The following is a 20,932-nucleotide window of genomic DNA, read 5'->3' on the forward strand; positions in this document are numbered from 1 at the left end:
ATTAGTAGTGGAACAAAAGGGTAATTTTTAATTGAAAACATTTTCATTTAATATATTCTCTCCCTGTTTCTCACATCCTCCCAGATCCTCTTCACCTCCATGTCCTTCCTTTTTCTCACATAAAAAAAAAATATCATCCTAAGCGAGGTAACCCAATCACAAAAGAATACACATGGAATGCAATCTCTGATAAGTGGATATTAATTAGCCCAGAAGCTCTGAATACCCAAGGCACAAATTGCATAACAAATGACTCCCATGAAGAAGTATGGAGAGGGTCCTGATCCTGGAAAGGATTGATCTAGCATTGGAAGGAAATATAAGGACAGAGAAAAAGGAGGGAGGTGATTGGAGAATGGATGGAGAGAAGAAGGTTTATGGGACATATGGGGAGGGGGGATCCGGGAAAGGGGAAATCATTTGGAATGTAAACAAAGAATATAGAAAATAAAAATATTAAAAAAAAAACTACCTCGCAAAACTAAGACACACACACACACACACAATCTAAGACCATAAAATATAAGCAAAAGACCCATAAAATAAAACAAAAATGTTTGTTTTTCAGGCTAAGCACTGGACAGCCAATTGGTATAGCTCTCCTGTGCTCAGCTTTCCTCAGTTGCCTGTAGCACTGTGCTCTCATACTGGTCCACCCTCCAACGGTTCCACATCACACACCTCCCCCCAGTCTCCAAGAAGATGCCCCCATCCACACCCACCCCATCAGATCTCCACACTCCCAGGTTTCCAAGTCTCTCAAGGGTTAGGTGCATCTTCTCTGACTGAGTCCAGTCCTGGCAGTCCTCTGCTGTATCTATGTGCTGGAGGCCTCATATCATCTAGTGTATGCTGCCTGGTTGGTGGTCCACTGTCTGAGAAATCTCAGGGGTCTAGGTTAGTCGAGACTGCTGGTCCTCCTACAGGGTCACCCCCCTCCTCAGCTTCTTCCAGCTTTCCCCTAATTCAACCACAGGAGTACCCAGCTTCTGCCCATTGATTGGGTGTAAATATCTGCATCTGACTCTTTCAGCTGCCTGTTGGCCTCTTGGAGAGCAGCCGTGCTAGGCTCCTGTCTGGAAGCACACCATAGCATTAGTAACACTGTCAGGACTTGGCGCCTCTCCTTGAGATGGATCCTACTTTGGTGCTGTCACTGAACCTCCTTTTCCTCAGACTCTTCCCCATTTTTGTCCCTGCAGTTCTTTCAAACAGGAACAATTCTGGGTCAGAGTTTTGACTGTATGATGGCAACCCCATCCCTCCACTTGATGCCCTGTCTTTCTAGTGTTGGTCATTTCATCTAAGGACCCTCCCTTTGAGTCCTGAGAGTCTCTCACCTCCCAGTTCTCTGGTGCATTCTATCTCCTCCTACCTTCCACCTCCTACTTCCCAAGGTTGCCTGTTTCAATTCTTTCTGCTGGCCTTCAGAGCTTCAGTCCTGTTCCCCCCAATACCAAGATCATGGTTCCCTCTTCCCCTGCCTTTTACCCAGGTACCTTCTTCCCTCCCCCTTCCCGTGATTGCTTTCTTCTCTCTCCTAAGTGGGATTGAGGCATCCTCACTTGGGCCCTTCAGCTTTTTATTTAAAGAAAAAATATGGTTTTAATTTTAAAAAAAAAAGGCTAGAAAAATGGCATTATAGAGACGTATATACAAACTGGCCATACTTCTTTTGAGATAAAGACCAGTTTCTCAAAATTAATGATTATGTTTTCTAGACTAAATTTTTCTTAAACTGACTTTTGTTCCATTCCTCTTTTATTCTTTTTCCTTTCTTCTCTTCCTTTCTTACAGTATTCTCATAAGGTTGTCAATAATACTGGAACCATCTTTAACTCAAGCAGAAATAGTTTTGGTTGTTTTTTTTTTCCTTTTGAGATTTAAAGTCATCACGATAAGTGTTGAAATCTACACACACACACACACACACACACATTTTCTAGGAAGACATGACTCAATTTTGAATTAAAAAGCAAGGTTGCACCTTAGATGATTTACCATTTTTAGCTTATACTACTGAGAGGTCAGGATTAGAGTACATTATTCACAACTTGAAAATGTTAACAGGAACTTAAAATTGCCTCAATTATTATTGAATGACTCATATTCCTCTTATATGGCTTTTAATCTGTGATGCTATAACCATTGGGAACATGTTTCCAGGGTTGCTGCTGACAATAAAAAGTAATTATAGTTTTTTTTGCATTGTTACATACTTTAGTATATTTCTTATTTTCTTTCTTGAAATGAAATGGATTCATTTTAAGTTCTTTAGAAATGTTTTCTAGTCCTGTAAAAATACCTTGAGTTCATTAGCCTGCCATTTAAAGTTGACATAAGGAATAGAAAGACAGTTCAGGAATAGAGCTCATTATTGAGCATGGATAAAGCGCTAGTTTCTATTCCCAGCACCACAAAAAAAAAATGAAAATGAAAATTATTATGACTACTGAACATCCTTAGTAAAGAATATTCAAATATAAAATTAAAAAGCCAACATTACTATAACTTATATTAACAAGTATATTTGCCAGCATTTTCTATAGCTTTTCCCATGATTGTTTTTTGTGCATATCAAGTTTTGCTTTTACTTGTTTATGTTTATAACATCTGTAAGTCAATTTTTTTAAGCATTTGCTTGTAGCTACTCAAGATATCTCTTGATAAGTTCCTTGTTGCTTTCACGGGTCCATTTACAACTGTTTTGAGTAAAGGTCCCTGTAGAAGGCCATGGCATTATATTTATATGTATGCAAATCTTACACCCCTCAGGATCTTTTCATTAAAATTCACCAATGGAAGAATCTGGGATTTGATTGAAATAAAAACTCACGAAAAGATTGTTTGTACAGCTGCTTTCAAGCAAGGTCCAAAATCTCATAGGAGGGTGAATGAATACATTGTTGCTGGGCCAAGCTCAGAAATTTCTTGAGTAGTGTTTTATAAAATATAAAATCATTACATGTGCTGATCTTTGCCCTTGCTCTCACCTCCCCACATTCCTTTCTCTTTCTCTTTTTCATGGTCTTCTTTCTTGAGAAGAGATGATTTATTTTTTTAATGTGTTATAGACACAATCGAAAATACTTTTTGTCGTCTTGTAATATTTAAGTAGATAAGTAGATTTAGAGTAATATTTTAAATCATCATTTTTAAATTATGAAACCCAAAAAAGCATGATGCCCATCTATCTTTCTTTTATAAACTACTGTTTATGAAAGTAGGCTTTTTAGTAGAAATTTAATAAGAATAGTGCTAAACTCCATTAACTGTTCATGGGCCAACAATAGGAATATCTTATTAAAGTATGACTAGGAGCTTTAAATGTCCTATAAAAGTTAATTCTTAAATTCCAAGCAAGCAATTACAATTTATTAAGAAACATTTTACAGAGGTTAACTTGTGGCTGGAGAGGCAGTGTTTTCTCTGTAGGAAGTTAAGCTGTTTCTACAGCACAGTATTAGCTAAGGTAGGCCATTTCATCTGCATTGTTAGGTGTGTCTTCTCCCACTGGGGTCAGAGTAGCAGTCCTTTGCTGTATATTTGTCTAGCTCACGTATGCTGCCAGTTTGGTGGCTCAGTGTTTGAGAGATCTCAGGGGTCCAAGTTAGTTGAGACTGGCAGTCTTCCTATGGGGTTGCCCTCTTCCTCAGCTTAAATCGTAATTCAACCACAGGGCTCCCCAACTTCAGTCCAGTGGCTGAGTGTAAGTATCTGCACCTCTTTCAGTCAACTGCTTGTAGGGCCTCTCAGAGGACAGCCATGCTATGCTCCCATCTGTAAGCACACCATAGCATCAGTAATACTGTCAGGCCTTGGGGCCTCCCCTTGAGCTGGATCCCAATTTAGGCCCCTCACTGGACCTCCTTTCCCTCAGTCTCTTCGCCATTTTTGTCCATGCACTTCTTTTAGACAGGAACAATTCTGGGTCAGAGATTTTAACCATGGGATGGCAACCCCATCCCTCCACTTGATGCCCTGTCTTTCTACCACAGTTTCTGATCTGCTGCACCCAGGGCAACAGGTAAGAGACACTCCCAAAAACCACAGCAGCTGGTACGACCAAGGAGTCTAATGGACTGGGGACCCATCCCCTCAGAATGAACTATAAGTATCCTATTTCTTAAATTTATTTATTTATTTATTTATTTATTTATTTATTTATTTATTTTATGTCTGAGTACTCTATCTGCATGTTCACCTGTATGCCAGAGAGGGCATCAGAACTCATTATAGATCTTTGTATGCTACCTACCCAATTGAACTCAGGACCTCTGGAAGAGCAGCTAGTGCTCTTAACTGCTGAGCCATCTTTCTAGTTCTTATATGTATCTTCTTAAAACTGTTCCTTCCTTTCTTATTATCAGACAATTATTATTCATATTTGCTGGAGTCCAGTTTAGTTGATTCAGTGGGTCATGGTCTGCTGCTGGTCTCCATCCACTCTGACTCCTATCTTTCCTTCTCCTCTTCTGTAGGGTTCCTAGATCTCTGAGGAAAGCAATAATTTCTAATGACATCTTTCAAATTTGGTTCTCCAGTGGACACTGATTGTAATAGAATGCTGACATGATAAAAGAGAACTTTACTGAGAGGAGAGGAATTATAGGAAATAGTGAAATAACCACATTTTTGGAGCTTTGTCACAGATGATTGATTAAAAGGAAGATGAATTTGTATCATTTGTGCCTTACTTACTTTCTGTTTCTGAACACCTTCCACTATAGTGCTTATGATGGTACCAGTATTGGGAAAGATGAGATAAATCATCCTTCATTTGGGATGACAAATTTCTCCTCAGGCTTTTAGTGTTTTTTTGTTTGTTTGCTTTTAATATATATCCTCAAAATATACAATTAGGGATTTATACAAGTAAGCATAATCATAATTAGTTTGGAGTAGCTTTTTTCTCTCCATAGTTTTGACCAGCTTATAACATGAAAGCTGTTTTTATAGTCTGTATTTTATAGTAAATATTTATTGTTTCTTTTGTGTCATTATATATTTATTTATTTTTATTTACATATCAAATGATTTCCCCTTTTCTAGCCCTCCACTCCCCAAAAGTCCCATAAGCCCCCTTCTCTCCCCCGTCCTCCCACTCACCCCTTCCCACTTCCCCGTTGTGGTTTTGCCGAATACTGCTTCACTGAGTCTTTCCAGAACAAGGGGCCACTCCTCCTTTCTTCTTGTACCTCATTTGATGTTTTGGGTATTCCAGTTTTTATGTTTTTAGCTAATATGAGAATTTCTAGGGACTTAGAAACATAAGTCTAATTATGTCTAAGACTTGTATTAATGATTATCATTATCCTATTTTATGATGTGATTCCCTCCCCCAAAAAATCTATTTTTGCCTTGGACAAGTGATCTTTTATATTCATTGTTATTTCTAAGTGATATAAATGCAAAATCTCAGACCCCATCCTAGACAAAATAAACAAGAATCTGGCTTAATCAGCTGCCCAGATGTTTTATAGGCATTTGAGAATAATGAAAAATAATTGTTTTAAGTAATCTGAATTATTTTATTTTTTTATTTATTCGATATATTTTTTATTTACATTTCAGATGATTTCCCCTTTTCTGGCTCCCCACTCCCTGAAAGTCCCATAAGCCCTCTTCCCTCCCCTTATTCCCCCATCCACCCCTTCCCACTTCCCTGTTCTGGTAATCCCCTATACTGCTGCACTGAGTCTTTCCAAAACCAGGGGCCACTCCTCCTTTCCTCTTGGACATTATTTAATATATGGATTATGTCTTCACCAACCCTAAATCCGACAGAAGGCTAATATTTAATATATACCAAGAAATCAAGAAGGTAGACCCCAGAGAGCCAAATAACCCTATTAAAAAGTGGGGTACAGAGCTAAACAAAGAATTTTCACATGAAGAACTTTGGATGGCTTAGAAGCACTTTAAGAAGTGCTCAACATCATTAGTCATTAGGGAAATGCAAATCAAAACAACCCTGAGATTTCACCTCACACCAGTCAGAATGGCTGAGGTTAAAAACTCAGGAGACAGCAGATGTTGGCGAGGATTTGGAGAAAGAGGAACACTCCTCTACTGCTGGTGGGATTGCAAGATGGTACAACCACTCTGGAAATCAGTTTGGCGGTTCCTTAGAAAACTGGGCATGACACCTCCTGAGGACCCTGTTATACCACTCCTGCGCATATACCCAGAGGATTCTTCAGCATGTAATAAGGATATATGCTCCACTATGTTCATAGCAGCCCTATTTTTAGTAGCCAGAAGCTGAAAAGAACCCAGGTGTCCTTCAGCGGAGGAATGGATACAAAAAATGTGGTATATTTACACAATGGAGTACTATTCAGCCATTAGAAACAATGAATTCATGAAATTCTTAGACAAATGGATGGAGCTGGAGAACATCATCCTAAGTGAGGTAACCCAGTCTCAAAAGATCAGTCATGGTATGTACTCACTGATAAGTGGATATTAGCCTAGAAACTTGGAATACCCAAGACATAATCTGAATTATTTTAAAGGTATTTCAGAAACTTTAGATAAAGTTAGGCTTTCAAAATATCTTATTTGTATAATAGGCTAAAACGTCTGACTGCTAATTTAATTATTTGATGTTACATATTGATTCTAACACATAAGGTAAAACAAATATAAAATTGAATGCTACTACTTATATTTTAAACATTCTACCAGGAATTGTCAAAGGATTAATATAGGCTTTTTCTAATTATAAATTCTTACATGTTATAAAATGAGTATTTATAGCTCCATTTCAGTTTTAATGTTCAGAATAACAAATGATTATTTAGTGATTAGCAACAAAATATATGTTAACTAAAAGTTAAAATTGGGCATTATATTTTAGGACTTGCTTCACAAGCATAAAAATTGTGACACCACAGGTTCTCTTCTTTTTGTTGTTTGCTCCATGAGAATATTGAATAGTAATAATATTGGTTTTCATTTGTCATAGGAAAAGTTTGTGTAGCAGAGAATATGGCTTCAAACTCTGAAATTATGAATAAGATAGGTTTCATGTTGAAGAAAGATCATGGGAGATATACTGAGATTAATTTTAATAATGGATGACACTATTTGTTTCTGCAGTTACTTTATGCTAAGATTATCTGTTTCACTCAGAATTAATGAGCCTGAGTTAAAATGATTAGTTATAACCTAAAGATAAAATTTACCTCTATATCAACATACTTCTAGATGTAGAATTTCAAATGAAATTAATACCATTCACCACATTATCTGTTGATTGTGATCTCTTATTGAGGGGAACATGGGTTTAATTCTGAGTAATATATTCTATTTATTGGACTTTTCATTCACTTACCCTACTGGGTATATAGTAAAAGGATTATTAGTACTGTTAAATTAAATGTCTTAGACATGTTTTGAAAATATGTATATTACAGTAAATATGGCTGAAATAGTTGACCCAGATATGGGCCGAAGCTGGAAGATTAGTTCTTATCAGATTATCGTCTACCAATAGTGACTACCAATCACTATTCTATATATTGAAGCCAAAGAGAGTTTTTCAGAGCATGGGTCTGCATAAAATCTTTAGTCATTCTTTCATTTTCTCGTATTTTTCATTCATTTCTCTACTCTTCAAGCAAAGTTACTCCCTTTCTTACCTATCATCTTTGGGGGATTTGTTAGTGTTGTTTGTATGATTCCATGATTCATGTGCTTTTCTCTCAATCAAATATTAGCTCTAGGAAGAAAGGGACCATGTCTGATTCTGTTTACCTTCTTAATCATACTGCCTAGAACAATTACTGGTTAACAAATAGGCAGTTAATAATTGGTTGTTGAATGAATAATTGAAAGTTGGTATCAGGACTTGGAAAAGTGATAAGATAGGTATCCTGATATGGGAGAAAGGCAAACAATTCAATTATATAGACTCATATAGAAGTAGATAATGTGGTAAAAATGTAAGATACAGGAAGTAATTTAGAAAAGTGGTTTAAATCTGAAAAATCTGAGCACATTGGGGAAATATCGTATGGAGATAAGGTAAGATTTCATTGTTTTTCTGGAACTGGTCCTCCCTGGAGAGCTCACTCTTTCTTAGCAATCTGAGATTCCTGATTAATATTTTATGATACTGTTTATTTGAGATTCATCTGAATAGCATTTTGTATACTTTATAAATCTTAGAATATCTTTATACTCAATATTGCTTAGATATTAAATAACATACTTATACTAAGACGATATCAAGATAAGTCAGGTTGTTTTTTGAAACATGAAGATACAGGATACATCATATTGACATATATAAAATGTTCTGAAATTTGAATACTATTGCCATTGATAGTTTCTTTGTATTTAGTAAAAATGTATTTTTATTGAAGACATTATATTCATTTTATCATCGATATAATCAAATTTATGACCATAATAACTTAAAGTGAGAAAAAAATAATTTTAGCTTACAGTTTTTCTGTCTGGGAATGAGGAGATGGTTCAGTGGCTAAGACAACTTGCTCTTTTTGAAGAGGACTCCTGTCCTATTACCTGCACACACATGTTGTCTCAAGACTGTCTATAATTCCACTTCCAAGGTTATAATCACCTCTTCTGACCTCTATGGGCAACAGGCATGTGTGTGCTACACAGACATACATGAAGACAAAACACCTTTGCACATAAAATTTAAAAAGAGAAATTTTAAAGAACTTTCAATTTATAGTGTCTGGCTGATTCTAGGTCATGTTAATGTAGAACATGATATCACCAGGAACTTGTGACAGAGACTTTCTTATAATGAAAAAGAGGTAGAAAGAAGGCCAGAGAAATGGCTGATATGAGAACAAGCCACTGAAAATGCATACTACCAGTGACCTGTTTTGTCCAGCTAAGCCCTACCTTTGAATCTTTGCAAAGTAGAATTCCAAAGACTCTCCCAAAAGAGTGCCAGCAGTTGGAGACCACACTTTCAATACCTCAATCTTTTAGGGATTAAATTTAATATCCAAATATAACACATATAAGTATAATATTTATGATGAGACATAAAATAAGATCTTTCACTTAGTATATTATTAACTTATTACATTGGAGATAGGCCTCCAAATACGCCTGTGTTGGATTGTCTTTATTAAAGTTTGCCTCTGAGAATGTTTGTGAGAAATTGCCTTAATAGGTTAATAGGTGTAGAAAGACTGATCTTAACTGTGGGCTTGACCATTCCTTGAGAGACAAAATGCAGAGGGCAAGCTGGGCACTAGCATATGTGTACTCAGAGCTCTCACTTCTTGACTATTGGGCCAATGTGACCAGCTCTCTAGAGCTCCCTCCTTTTGTGTCTTTCCCACAGTGATGGGGCTAAACCTGGAAATGTGGCTCAAATGAGTTCCTTCTCATCCTAGTTACTTTTGTCAGTGTATTGCATTACAGCAACAGGAAATAAAACTAAGCTTACATCCATAGCTTCCCTACCACTCTTGACTGCCCAAAATGTTATTAACAATGAAAAGTAGCAAAGTTAGGCTTTATAAACTTAATGTGTTGGCTCATTTGTGCTTTTTATCATAGTGTATATATATAAAATAAACTTTTTAATTTTAAAATATTTCAAAATGTAAATACGACATCAAGTAAAGCAGTTCTGAGAATCCATGCAAGGCAAGTGTTTTACTACTGAGCTATATCCCCAGGCTGAAATATACTGTCATAAACATTCTTAAGTGTGTACATTCAAGATTTTGTCTGAGCATCATCATTATCCATTCTCAAAATTATTTTCATTTGCAGAATTAGAATTTTGTACCCATTATACAATTCCCTCTTCTTTTGTCTTCTCAGCTCATGACTATGACCACTGCATTTTGTTTCTATGAGCCTTACTGTTCTAAACACCCCAAATATGTATAAGTATTTGTCCTCTATGAATATCTTATTTAATGGACTTAGTATAATGTTATTCTCTGCACTCTCATCCATATTGTACCATGCATAACCTTACCTTTTAGTGTTTAAATTGAAAATTTTTGTTAGCATTCCATATTTTCTTTACCTATTTATATACATGTGTATACTTGGTTTGCATGCTCCTTTTGTCCTCTGTAAGTAATCCTGCCACAGAACATGGGCATGCAATTATCTTTTCAGGTGTCTGTCTCAGTGTTTTGACTATATATCCAGAATTGAATTGCTAGATCTTTTTACACCTCTCTTTTATTGGAAAAACCATTTTTTACAGTGGCTGTACCAGCCTATGAGGGTTTTAGTACTCTACAGAGCAATTTTGTATTCATTTGCTTTGATAATAGTCAGACTAAGAAGTGTAGGATAATGTGCTACTGTGGTTTAATTTTCATTTTTCTGATGTACATTATTTTCACATGTTACTGGCTATCTGTAAATATCCTTTGGAGAAATACCTGAGTTATCTGTCCATTTTAATCATTTTTTGTCATTGAGTTTAGTATTATTTATATATTCTGAAATTAATACCTTCGTAGAAGTATGATTTACAAAGGTTTTTCCTTGTGTGGGTTCTCTTTTTTCTGAATTAATAGTGTCCTTTGCTACATAAAAGTCTCTAATTTTGATGGAGTAAAAATTATGTGGTTTTTTTTTCTTTTGTCACCTCTGATTTATATGCCACAGTATAAAAATTGTATGTTTTCCTTTTGAAGTAGGCATGGTAATAAGAATTTTTATAATTATTTTATTGAAATTTTCATTATCTTAAGTGAACATGTAGTGTTTCACAGTTTGATTCAAATAGAATCCACCTCTTACCATTTATCTTATCCTTGGAATTATAAGTTCTACTGTTATATGAAATCAGATGGTTTTATGTATTGTAGTGACATTAAAGGAGATAAATATAAACATACATTTTTCTACATGACAACTCATTATGACTATATGGAGAGCACAATATATATTTCTTTTGAAAAATATATTGTGAGTGGAGTAGAGATTGAAGGAAAGTCTAGAGACTGTCCCATGTAGGGATCAATCCCATATACATTTACCAAACCCAGACACTATTGTGGATGCTGACAAGTGCTTGCTGACAGGAGCCTGATATAGCTGTCTCCTGAGAGGCTCTGTCAGTGCCTAAGAAATACAGAGGTGGGTACTCACAGCCAATCATTGGACTGAGCAAGGTCCCCAGTGGAGCAGTTAGAGAAAGGACCCAAGCAGCTGAAGAGTTTTGCAGACCCATAGGAGGAACAATAATATGTACCAGTCAGTACCCCCAGAGCCTCCAGGGACTAAACCACCAACCAAAGAATACATACACATGGAGGGACCCATGGCTCCAGCTGCATATCTTAGCAGAGGATGGTCTTGTTGGATATCAATGGGAGGAGAGGCCCTTGGTCCTGTGAAGCCTTGATGCCCCAGTGTAGGGGAATGCCAGGGTGGAGAAGCCAGAGTAGGTAAACGGGGGAGCACCCTCATAGAAGCAGAGGGATGGGATAGGGGTTTGCAGAGGGGAAACTTGGAAAGGGGCTAACATTTGATATGTAAATAAGTAAAATAGCCAATCCTTTTGTTGAGTTAACAGATAGTCTTATATGAGAGATTTACTTTCTTTTAACTATTCAATGTTTTAAAATTATATCTAATCATATCTCCTTCAGATTAGTTCCTAGACAAATTACATTCTATGTTACAGTGCTTTGCATACTTTAATAAATCTGAATCCTTTATTGGTATATGCTAGTTTGTATCACTGTTACTTTAGCTCCCATTATATGGGTAACCATATTTTTTGTTATTTACTTTCAACTTTCATGGTTCTAGTGAATTTTGCTTATGTAAATGATACAATTAAACCTTTTGATAGAAATATAAGGTCTTTAGCATTGTAAATGGAAATGTTTTAGACATTAATGACTGGTATAATCAAAATGGATGCTCTGGAGGATTGAAGGCAATCTTTTTCACTTTTTCTCCATTCTCAATTCAGTGTAGTATTTAAAGGCAGGGAAAATGAACTTGCCTTAGGGTGCTCGCTACCTTATCCTTTATAAGATGTAGAATCCTAGGCATGCCCCAGATTTTCTAATTTCTTGCTACAAAATCAAGAGAGTGATACACAATAAGTTTGTTTTAAAGAATAAATGAGAAAATATTTGTAAAGTTCTTAAATTACTGCTTGGTACACACTGAACACACAAACAAATACATATAAAATTCATCCCTCAGCATTAGTTCTATGGAAATAAAAGAAAGCTATTGAAAGAATAGTCTTTGTCTAAAATAAAATAGGACAGAGTAATTGGGTACAGACCTAGACAAAAGTTGTCCTCTTTTTCTATTATATTTGGTTTTCTTGAGAGTCCATGTGAAAATGAATTATATGTTACTTGTTTGAGAGCAACTGTATTTATGCAGAAGAGTAACTGAATGATGGCATTGACTGAAATAAAGCATTTGCCAAGTCAGCATGTATTGTATTGGTTGTTTTTGTTTTTATCTTCTATAGTCTGATATAGTCCAATGTAGTCAGAACAGAGCCAACCTTAAATCCGCTGGTATCAGATTTTCACCCTGATTTTTCTAGTCAGTTACTTACTGTGCATACTTGGGGAGTTACTTAATCTTGCTTTTTTCCCATTAATTTATTTATCCACTTAACATCCCCATCATTGCCCCATCCCCAAGTCCTGCCCTCACTCAGTCCAGCCCCCATTCTCCCCTCTCCTTGCTCTGTTTAACTTCTCAAGTTTTAAAACTGATATAGCAAGTCCCCTGACCTTATTTGATACCTCCCCATATAATCTCCATTCTCACCAATATCATATCATCTCCTAGAGGAACAGTCTCTTTGCCTTTAAATATCTAAGTTACTCCTCATCCCCCCTCACTGTTTGGCTTCTGTATTTATTGTTTTAATATACTTTTGTCTAAAATCACTGATGATTTAATAGTCAAATACAGAATAGTTTCATTCCTTATATGAATGGGATTCTGTGTTTCATTTACTACTTGTTTTTCCTAACTACTTTGTTGTTCTCTTTGAACTATTTTTTTTATTTTTTTTATTCGATATAATTTATTTACATTTCAAATGATTTCCCCTTTTCTAGCCCCCCACTCCCCGAAAGTCCCGTAAGCCCCCTTCTCTTCCCCTGTCCTCCCACCCACCCCTTCCCACTTCCCCGTTCTGGTTTTGCCGAATACTGCTTCACTGAGTCTTTCCAGAACCAGGGGCCACTCCTCCTTTCTTCTTGTACCTCATTTGATGTGTGGATTATGTTTTGGGTATTCCAGTTTTTTATTCTCATTATAATGCAGTTTTCTGTAGCTATCTGTCAGGTGTCTGGTGCATTATATCTTTGATCTTATGTTCTTTTCCCAGAACATCCTACCTATTTATATTTCTGCTTCCTTCACTAATTTTCTTAATACATCATATTATAATAATTTTACAAACCCATCTCAGCCTTTAAATAAATACATTTCCTAAGGTCTTTTGTATTTACCTTTCTATCACTAGCATTCAGGACTATGTGTGACTCATAGTTTCCTCATCTTCCCTCTGTTGATGACATGAACATTTTCATTTTCAAAATAAAAATCCTGTTTTTCTTTGTGACACCATAACACAGTTAGCATAGAATCATAAGGCACTTAGCATACATTTGTAATGAATAGTACCAGTGTACATGATTTCCTTTTTCCTTTGAAAATTTCCAATGTCCTTTTATATACATTGATAAGGTAATCTTAAAAGTAGCTAGGTGGGAGTCTCTCATTTTCTTACCCTCATATTGTACCTGCATTTCACCTACTGTCTCCTTATTTCCTCTTTCTCTTTTTTATTCCCTCTATTTCACTAGAGATAAATGGATCGTTTTGACATATAAATATTTTCAAGCATCAACATCTTAACAAAAGAAAACCAAACAGCCCCATTTTTTCCAGGTATCCACGTCCTGCTCTAGAGAGTCTTCAGCTCATTCAGTGCTGTCTTATTTCTCCATCATGAAAACACACATAACTAGAAAACAAAAGCAACATGAGATATTCCCTTAATATAACTCAAATTGTCTTTAAATAATGAGTTAGTTTGTGGTTTCCCAATAGTATCTTTCTTTCTCCACTGCTATGTGCATATTGGTGAGGGCTAAAATTATTTCACTTGATGCAGCAAAACAAAGATAATTATATGTTGTCAGGAACCAGACTGCTTTCACAAATAACTTTTTTTTCCACTTGGGGCTATGTATCCCCGTTATAGGACTCGGTTGTTTTAGTATACATTGCTTAACCATCTCTCTCTTTTTCTCTTCTTGCTTATTATTTTTACACTTTCATATTTTTGCTAAAATGTAGCCTGTTACGTAATAGTATCTCCCTTTTTGATATAACCAATACCATCTGGTTGGTAATAATTATTTCCTTGTCTTGATAATCCTTACCTAAAATTCTAGAGACCAAATTATATTATTCCAATTAGCCATTTGTGCCAGTTTCCTTCATAGATGATTGAACCCAGCACAGTTTGTAGCCTGAACAGCCCCATATTAATTGCCATGGGTAATTTGAAAAAATATTTTAAGAGCATGAAATTAAATATGACTATATACTTCTGAACTTGAGTTAAAGTCAAATGATAATGGAATAGGGAATTCATTGCACCTTATAAAAAGAAGAAGAAAACTGCTTAGGCTTGAAAAGGATGTCACAAAACATAGGATGAAGGAAATCAAATGTTTTTTTTAAATCTTTTAAATATAAAAGGAACCCATGAATAGAAATTGGCTGAAACAGAAGTCCAGAGTATAAAAAGACAAATCCATTAGACTTATGTAGAATAAAGGAGACCTCTCCCTCTGAAATGCTAGTAAAGTAAAAGAAAATGTTTGATGTATATAACTCTGAAAGTAGGGGAACCTGTTTATATTCATTATGCTGAATATTTGTCTGAAAGTAAAACCTAGAAGATGGATAAAGGCTTTCAATAATTACCAGGAAAGAGAAAATAAAAATAGGAACCGAACAATGAAAATCTATCCACAGCCCGCATGCAGATTGAGAACAAGTGAATGACTGCACTAGTCCAAAGTCCAATGGAACCAGGCTCTGGTGTAGTAGGAGTCATTGCTTGTTTGCCATCTGTTCACTGATTACTTTATTTCAACTGTTTTTTTTTTTCTATTCTGTTCCTTCTAATTTTATTTTGTAGGACTCGATGACTGTTTGCAGCAGTATATTAAGAACTTTGAGAGGGAGAAGATCAGTGGAGACCAGCTGCTACGCATTACACATCAGGAGCTAGAAGATCTGGGAGTCAGCCGTATTGGCCATCAGGAGCTGATCTTGGAGGCAGTTGACCTTCTGTGTGCACTGGTAAGGACTGAAACTGACTGAGAAAGAGATACTTAATGTCTGTCTCCATTGGCCACTTACTTCTCTTTTTCACTTCTTTGATGATCCAGATATAGGTGGAGGAATTCTCATTTTTAACTAAGTATGGTGTTTGTATACTTCTGTAAATTTATTACATTAATGCTACATGACAAAGAGGCTTAAAAGTCATCTAGTAATATTACATTTCACCATGTGAAAAGCAAGTTGAAACATAACTAGGGGATTTCTTAAAACTTTTTATTGTTTGTTTGTGAATTTTACATCATACACACCAACCCCACTCATCTTACAATCTCCCCATACCTTCCCTCCACACTTACAACCTCCCTGCTTAAGAGAGAGAAAAAAATCTCATTGTGGAAGCACACAAAGCTTTTAAAAAGAAAAGGTGCATCATAATTTTAAGACAAATCTTAATTCATATATAAGATTATATAGATTTTAATTCTTTTAATTCATTCTCTCTGGTATTAAAAAAGAATTAGTTCCTATAGCATAATTACTTTTTGTTTTTCCCTAATATACATATGTAAATATGCATTTTAGTCACTGTAAACAGTTTCAAAACAACACTAACATTACCACTGTGAATATGTTTATTAAGTTATTTATTTGTTTATTTATTTATTATATTTTTGCCTAATCTATCTTCTACAAGGACTGCACACTACAACTGCTAGAAAGTCTATCTGATGCAGTTCTCTTTGGACGACTGAGGCACAGACTCGATGGAGTTTAGGCTCTTTTTTAAAAAATTCAGTTTTACTCTGGTTTTCAAGGACAGGTTAAGAAACTTGGTGTACTTTGGTTTAGTAATTAAATGAAGCAATCCATGATTCTAAAAAGGAAAAAAAAACTTTAATATGTACCAGTTATAAGTTAATTTCTATAATTCATTCATACAGATATAAAAAAATAAAGCCCAGGACTACCAAACCAAGGATAGCACCACCCACAATGGGCTGGGCCCTTCCCTCTTGATCACTAATTGATAAAATGCCTTACAGCTGGATCTCATGGAGGCATTTCCTTTCCAGAGGTTCCTTTCTCTGTGATAACTCCAGCTTGTATCAAGTTGACACAAAACCAGCCAGTACAACTGACCCCTTGTCAACTTACCCTTACTTACTCCAACCAACTTACAAACAACCTTAACCCTTACTTTCTTATTCATCCCCCAAATCTAAATAACTTTAAAAGTCCCACAGTCTTTACAAATTCTTACATACTAAAATTTCAGTTCCTTTAAAATATCTGATTTCTTTTGAAAGTTAGTCTTTTTACAGTTCAAAGTCTCTTGCCAGTGGGCTCAACTAAAATACTTTCTTACTTGAAGAGGAAAAATATCAGGGCAGTCTCAACATTATCTTCCAAGCTCCTATAGAACATACCATAGAGCTCATAACACCCAATGGCTCTTCTAGCCCAAAGTTCCAAAGTCCTTCCACAGTCGTCGCCAAAACATGGTCAGGTTATCACAGGAGTACCCCACTATACTGGTACCAATTTGTCATAGTCATGGTTTGCATTCCTGAACAAAACACCATGAACAAGAAGCAAGTTAGGGAGGGAAGGGTTTATTCAGCTTACACTTCCACATTGCTGTTCATCACCAAAGGAAGTCAGGACTGGAACTCAAGCAGGATAGAAATTTGGAGGCAGGAGCTGATAAAGAGGCCATGATTACTTACTGGCTTGTTTCCCCTGACTACAAGCCCAGGGATGGTACCACCCACAATGGGCCCTCTCTGCTTGATCCCTAATTGAGAAAATGCCCCAGAGCTAGATCTCATGGAGGCATTTCCTCCAGGGAGGCTCCTTTCTGTGATATCTCCAGCTTGTGTCAAGGTGACACACAAAACCAGCAAGAATAATTATTGTAACTGCTAAAAAATTAAGGATTTAGTTATTTTTCTTGAACAATATTTATTGAGCATCATATATATTATATATACTGTGTTATTCAGAAAAGAAGTAAGATATTTATGATTTGGAGGCTGGAAATGAGTTGATGCAGAGACCATGAAGGAGTCTTCTTTACTAGCTTGTTCTTCATTGGCTTGCTTAGACTACTTTCTTACAGCACCCTGAACCCCTGGCAAAGTTGTAGCACCATTCAAAATGGGCTAGGTTTTCCCTTATCAATCATTAATCAAAGAAATGCCCTACAGATTTCCTTGCTTATACCCAAGTCTTATGGAAGCATTTTCTCAATTGATGTTTACTCCTCTCAGGTGACTAACTTGTGTCAAGTTGACATAAAAACTAGCAGTAGGAGAGGGCGTGTCTCTGATTCTTTTGCCTGCTCTTGGGACCCTTTTCCTCCTATTGGATTACCTCATTCATCACTGATAGGAAGCTTTGTGCCTTGTTTTATTACATCTTGTTATTCAGTGTTTAGCTGATATTACTGGGAACCCTGCTGTTTTCTGAAGAGAAACGGAAGAGGAATAGATCTGGGGGAGAGCAGAGGTGGATGGGGTTAGTATGGAGTAACTAGGAGCTGTGGAGGGAGGGAGAGGAGGCTGTGGTTGAGATGTAATACATGAGAGAAGAATAAAAATGGTAGATTGGATCAACCACTGTATTAAACACAAAACATTAAAAAAGCTAGCTAGCACATCTTTATTGTAATTTTTCCTCTGACATCACCACCAATAGGCATTTGACCGTAGGTACCACTAAGTCAGGAATCTATCTTATTTATTTGTAATTTTAACGTTGTCCCACTGCCATCACATAGGACGAAGAAAAGATTTTAAGGAACAAAGGAAATACTGACTTTAGATGTATTTTTCTCTTTTATTATTCAGAATTATGGCTTAGAAACAGAAAATCTAAAAACCCTTTCTCACAAGTTGAATGCATCTGCCAAAAATCTACAGAACTTCATAACAGGAAGGAGAAGGAGTGGCCATTATGATGGGAGGACCAGCCGAAAATTACCAAATGACTTTTTGACCTCAGTTGTGGATCTGATTGGAGCAGCCAAGAGTCTTCTTGCTTGGTTGGACAGGTACACTCTTCCCCATGTTTCATAAGTAACTCCTTATACAATGGTTTGTACCATAGCATTATTTCATATTTTCTTATAAAAATATTAGGCAGATAGAAAAGCAAAAGTAATAAATTTTTACTTATTAATAAACTATGATAACATTTGATTATGATTCATAATAGTTTTGGGTCAACATCATGTAGATATGAATGTTTTATGAAATTTTATATCAAGATAATATACAATCATTAATTTATCTCTGTCAGACACTAAATACTTTTGCTGGTTTATAAGCAAAGTTACTCTTAGCCTGTTGTAACAAAATGAACATTTTTTCCTGAATTTCGTTCTTCCTATGTTAATGATCTTGTTTCAAGAAGTAAGAAGTAAGTAGATGCTGCTACAGTTTTTACCATGCGTGGATTTTCTCCCTACCCTGGTTTTGTACATTTGTCTTGTGACGTATGACATAGCATAAAAATTATAATATTAAATGTAAACATAACACTTCTGTATTTGGTTGAATATTACCATGAAATTGGATGACAATGAAAAGGAAACTAATGAGCGCCCTGTTTTCATAGCTCATAGTATTGCCCTGTGTTGTGGTTGAATAATCCATAAGAATTTCTGATAGTTTACAGTCTTGCCAAAATGTCTCTTCCAAGAAATATTAGAAAGATACAAATTGGCCTTTTAAAAAATGAGATCGTAGGTATAAAATAAAGATTTTATACATTTGTTTGCTTGTTTGTTTTTAGTTTTTTGAGACAAAATCAATAAATTAAAATATATTTTAATATACTATAACATAGATTTCTAACTATACCTTTATCGACTACATTGATCAATTGTTTAAAGTAATTGAATTTTTAATTTTTTGAGAGTCTCATATATTAAAGCTGTACTTATGTAAGTTCTACCCCACACTCTTTCCTCCAACTCTTTCCATGCCTTTCTCAACCTCATGACTTCTTATTTATTTTTGTTAGTTTCGTTTTTTTATTGAATATCATCTTCATTTACATTGCCAATGGTAAAACCTTTACCAGTTTCCCCCCTCCCCAAAGACCCCCAACCCCTCCTCCATCCCCCTGCCCCTCTACCTAACACACTCCTACCTGCCCCCCTCATTTTCCCTTTGTTCAGGCCTCTGTTGAGCCTTTACCTGACCAAGGACCATTCCTCCCACTGATGCCCAACAAGGCCTTCCTCTACCACAATTTTGGCTGGAACCATGTGTGCCCCTTGGTTGATGTTTCAGTCCCTGAGAGTCTTGGGGCATCTGGGTAGCCAATCATTGTTCTTCCCACGGGGCTGTAAACCCCTTCAGCTCCTCTGGACCATCCTCCAGCTCCTCCATTGGGACCCCACGCCCAGTCCAATAGTTGGTTGTTAGCATCTGCCTCTGTATTTGTTAGGCTCTGGCAGGGCATTTTGTTATGATATTTTTAATTAGTGAAGAAATAATAAGAATAATGTTTTAGTTGTTTGGGTACATAAATAAGGCCTAGGAACAAGAAAGAGCCAAAGAGTCATCAAATAGGGGATATTTGTTAAAGTTAGGCTCTGGTCCCAGCCCCATGCTCCCAGAAATAAGATACAGACTCAAAATATATTTACAAACACCTTGGCCATATAGCTAGGCTCTTGGGTGACCAGGTATAACTTAAAATATCCCATTTATTCTACCACATGCCTGGTTTCCTGTGCTCAGGCACCATGTATCCTTCTCTTCACACCTTCCTGGGGAATCTCCCCACCTCCTTCTATCCCAGAATTCTTTCTCCCCCAGTACCCCACCTTCTATTTCCTGCCTAAGACATATGCCATAGGCTTTTTAATTGCAAGTTTTTTAATTTTAAATTCCTTAGGATAGCAATTTACATATAACAAACCATTAGTTCATTAATATTGATAGCCTTTAATTATGAGCATACAATACACAAGATGTTCTCTCTACAGATACTTGTGATGAACTGTCTGACTTGGCTGACCCAGTGAATAATCAAAATAGGCAAGCCCACTATTGAATAGGAAATGGAAGGAAAACATTAGAATATATTTTGATTGTCCCACTTGATTTTTCAAAACACTTCAACCTTCTTAAGATGCTGTATGAGGTTAATTATGAACTAGGCCTATTGTTTTTATTAACTGTTCTTTACATGATAGGTAGTTCAAGACAGCAAAGATTTTTCTTCTACTTTCCTCACTGATACCATGGTTATTCAGAAGAGGTTCCAGCCTATACTTTATATTTTATATAGAGATTTCAAGGGAACAGAGAGAGATGGGATAAGAGATGATCCTTGTGGACCAACAGCAATTGAAAAATGGGTAGAAGTTCAGCTCATGCCAGGCAGTGGTGGCGCACGCCTGTAATCCCAGCACTCTGGGAGGCAGAGGCAGGCGGATTTCTGAGTTCGAGGCCAGCCTGGTCTACAGAGTGAGTTCCAGGACAGCCAGGGCTACACAGAGAAACCCTGTCTCGAAAAATGATAATGAAAGTTTAGCTCATGAAAAAATATGAGAGTGTAAGCGGCATAGGAACAAAGAATTTGAAGGGAAAAA

General features: G+C 36.2%; 1 protein-coding gene across 1 annotated transcript in view; it reads left to right on the plus strand.

Moving 5' to 3' along the window:
• The window catches only part of LOC127674412 (connector enhancer of kinase suppressor of ras 2-like), a 150,114-nt gene that overhangs the window by 37,826 nt on the left and 91,356 nt on the right, over positions 1–20,932 (plus strand). The window contains exons 2-4 of the mRNA XM_052170207.1: positions 12,470–12,518; positions 15,176–15,339; positions 18,174–18,376. Of these exons, the coding sequence (XP_052026167.1) occupies positions 12,470–12,518; positions 15,176–15,339; positions 18,174–18,376 (416 nt within the window). The remainder of the gene's footprint in view (positions 1–12,469; positions 12,519–15,175; positions 15,340–18,173; positions 18,377–20,932) is intronic.

The sequence above is a fragment of the Apodemus sylvaticus genome, chromosome X, assembly GCF_947179515.1.
Source record: "Apodemus sylvaticus chromosome X, mApoSyl1.1, whole genome shotgun sequence".
Classification (NCBI taxonomy): domain Eukaryota; kingdom Metazoa; phylum Chordata; class Mammalia; order Rodentia; family Muridae; genus Apodemus; species Apodemus sylvaticus.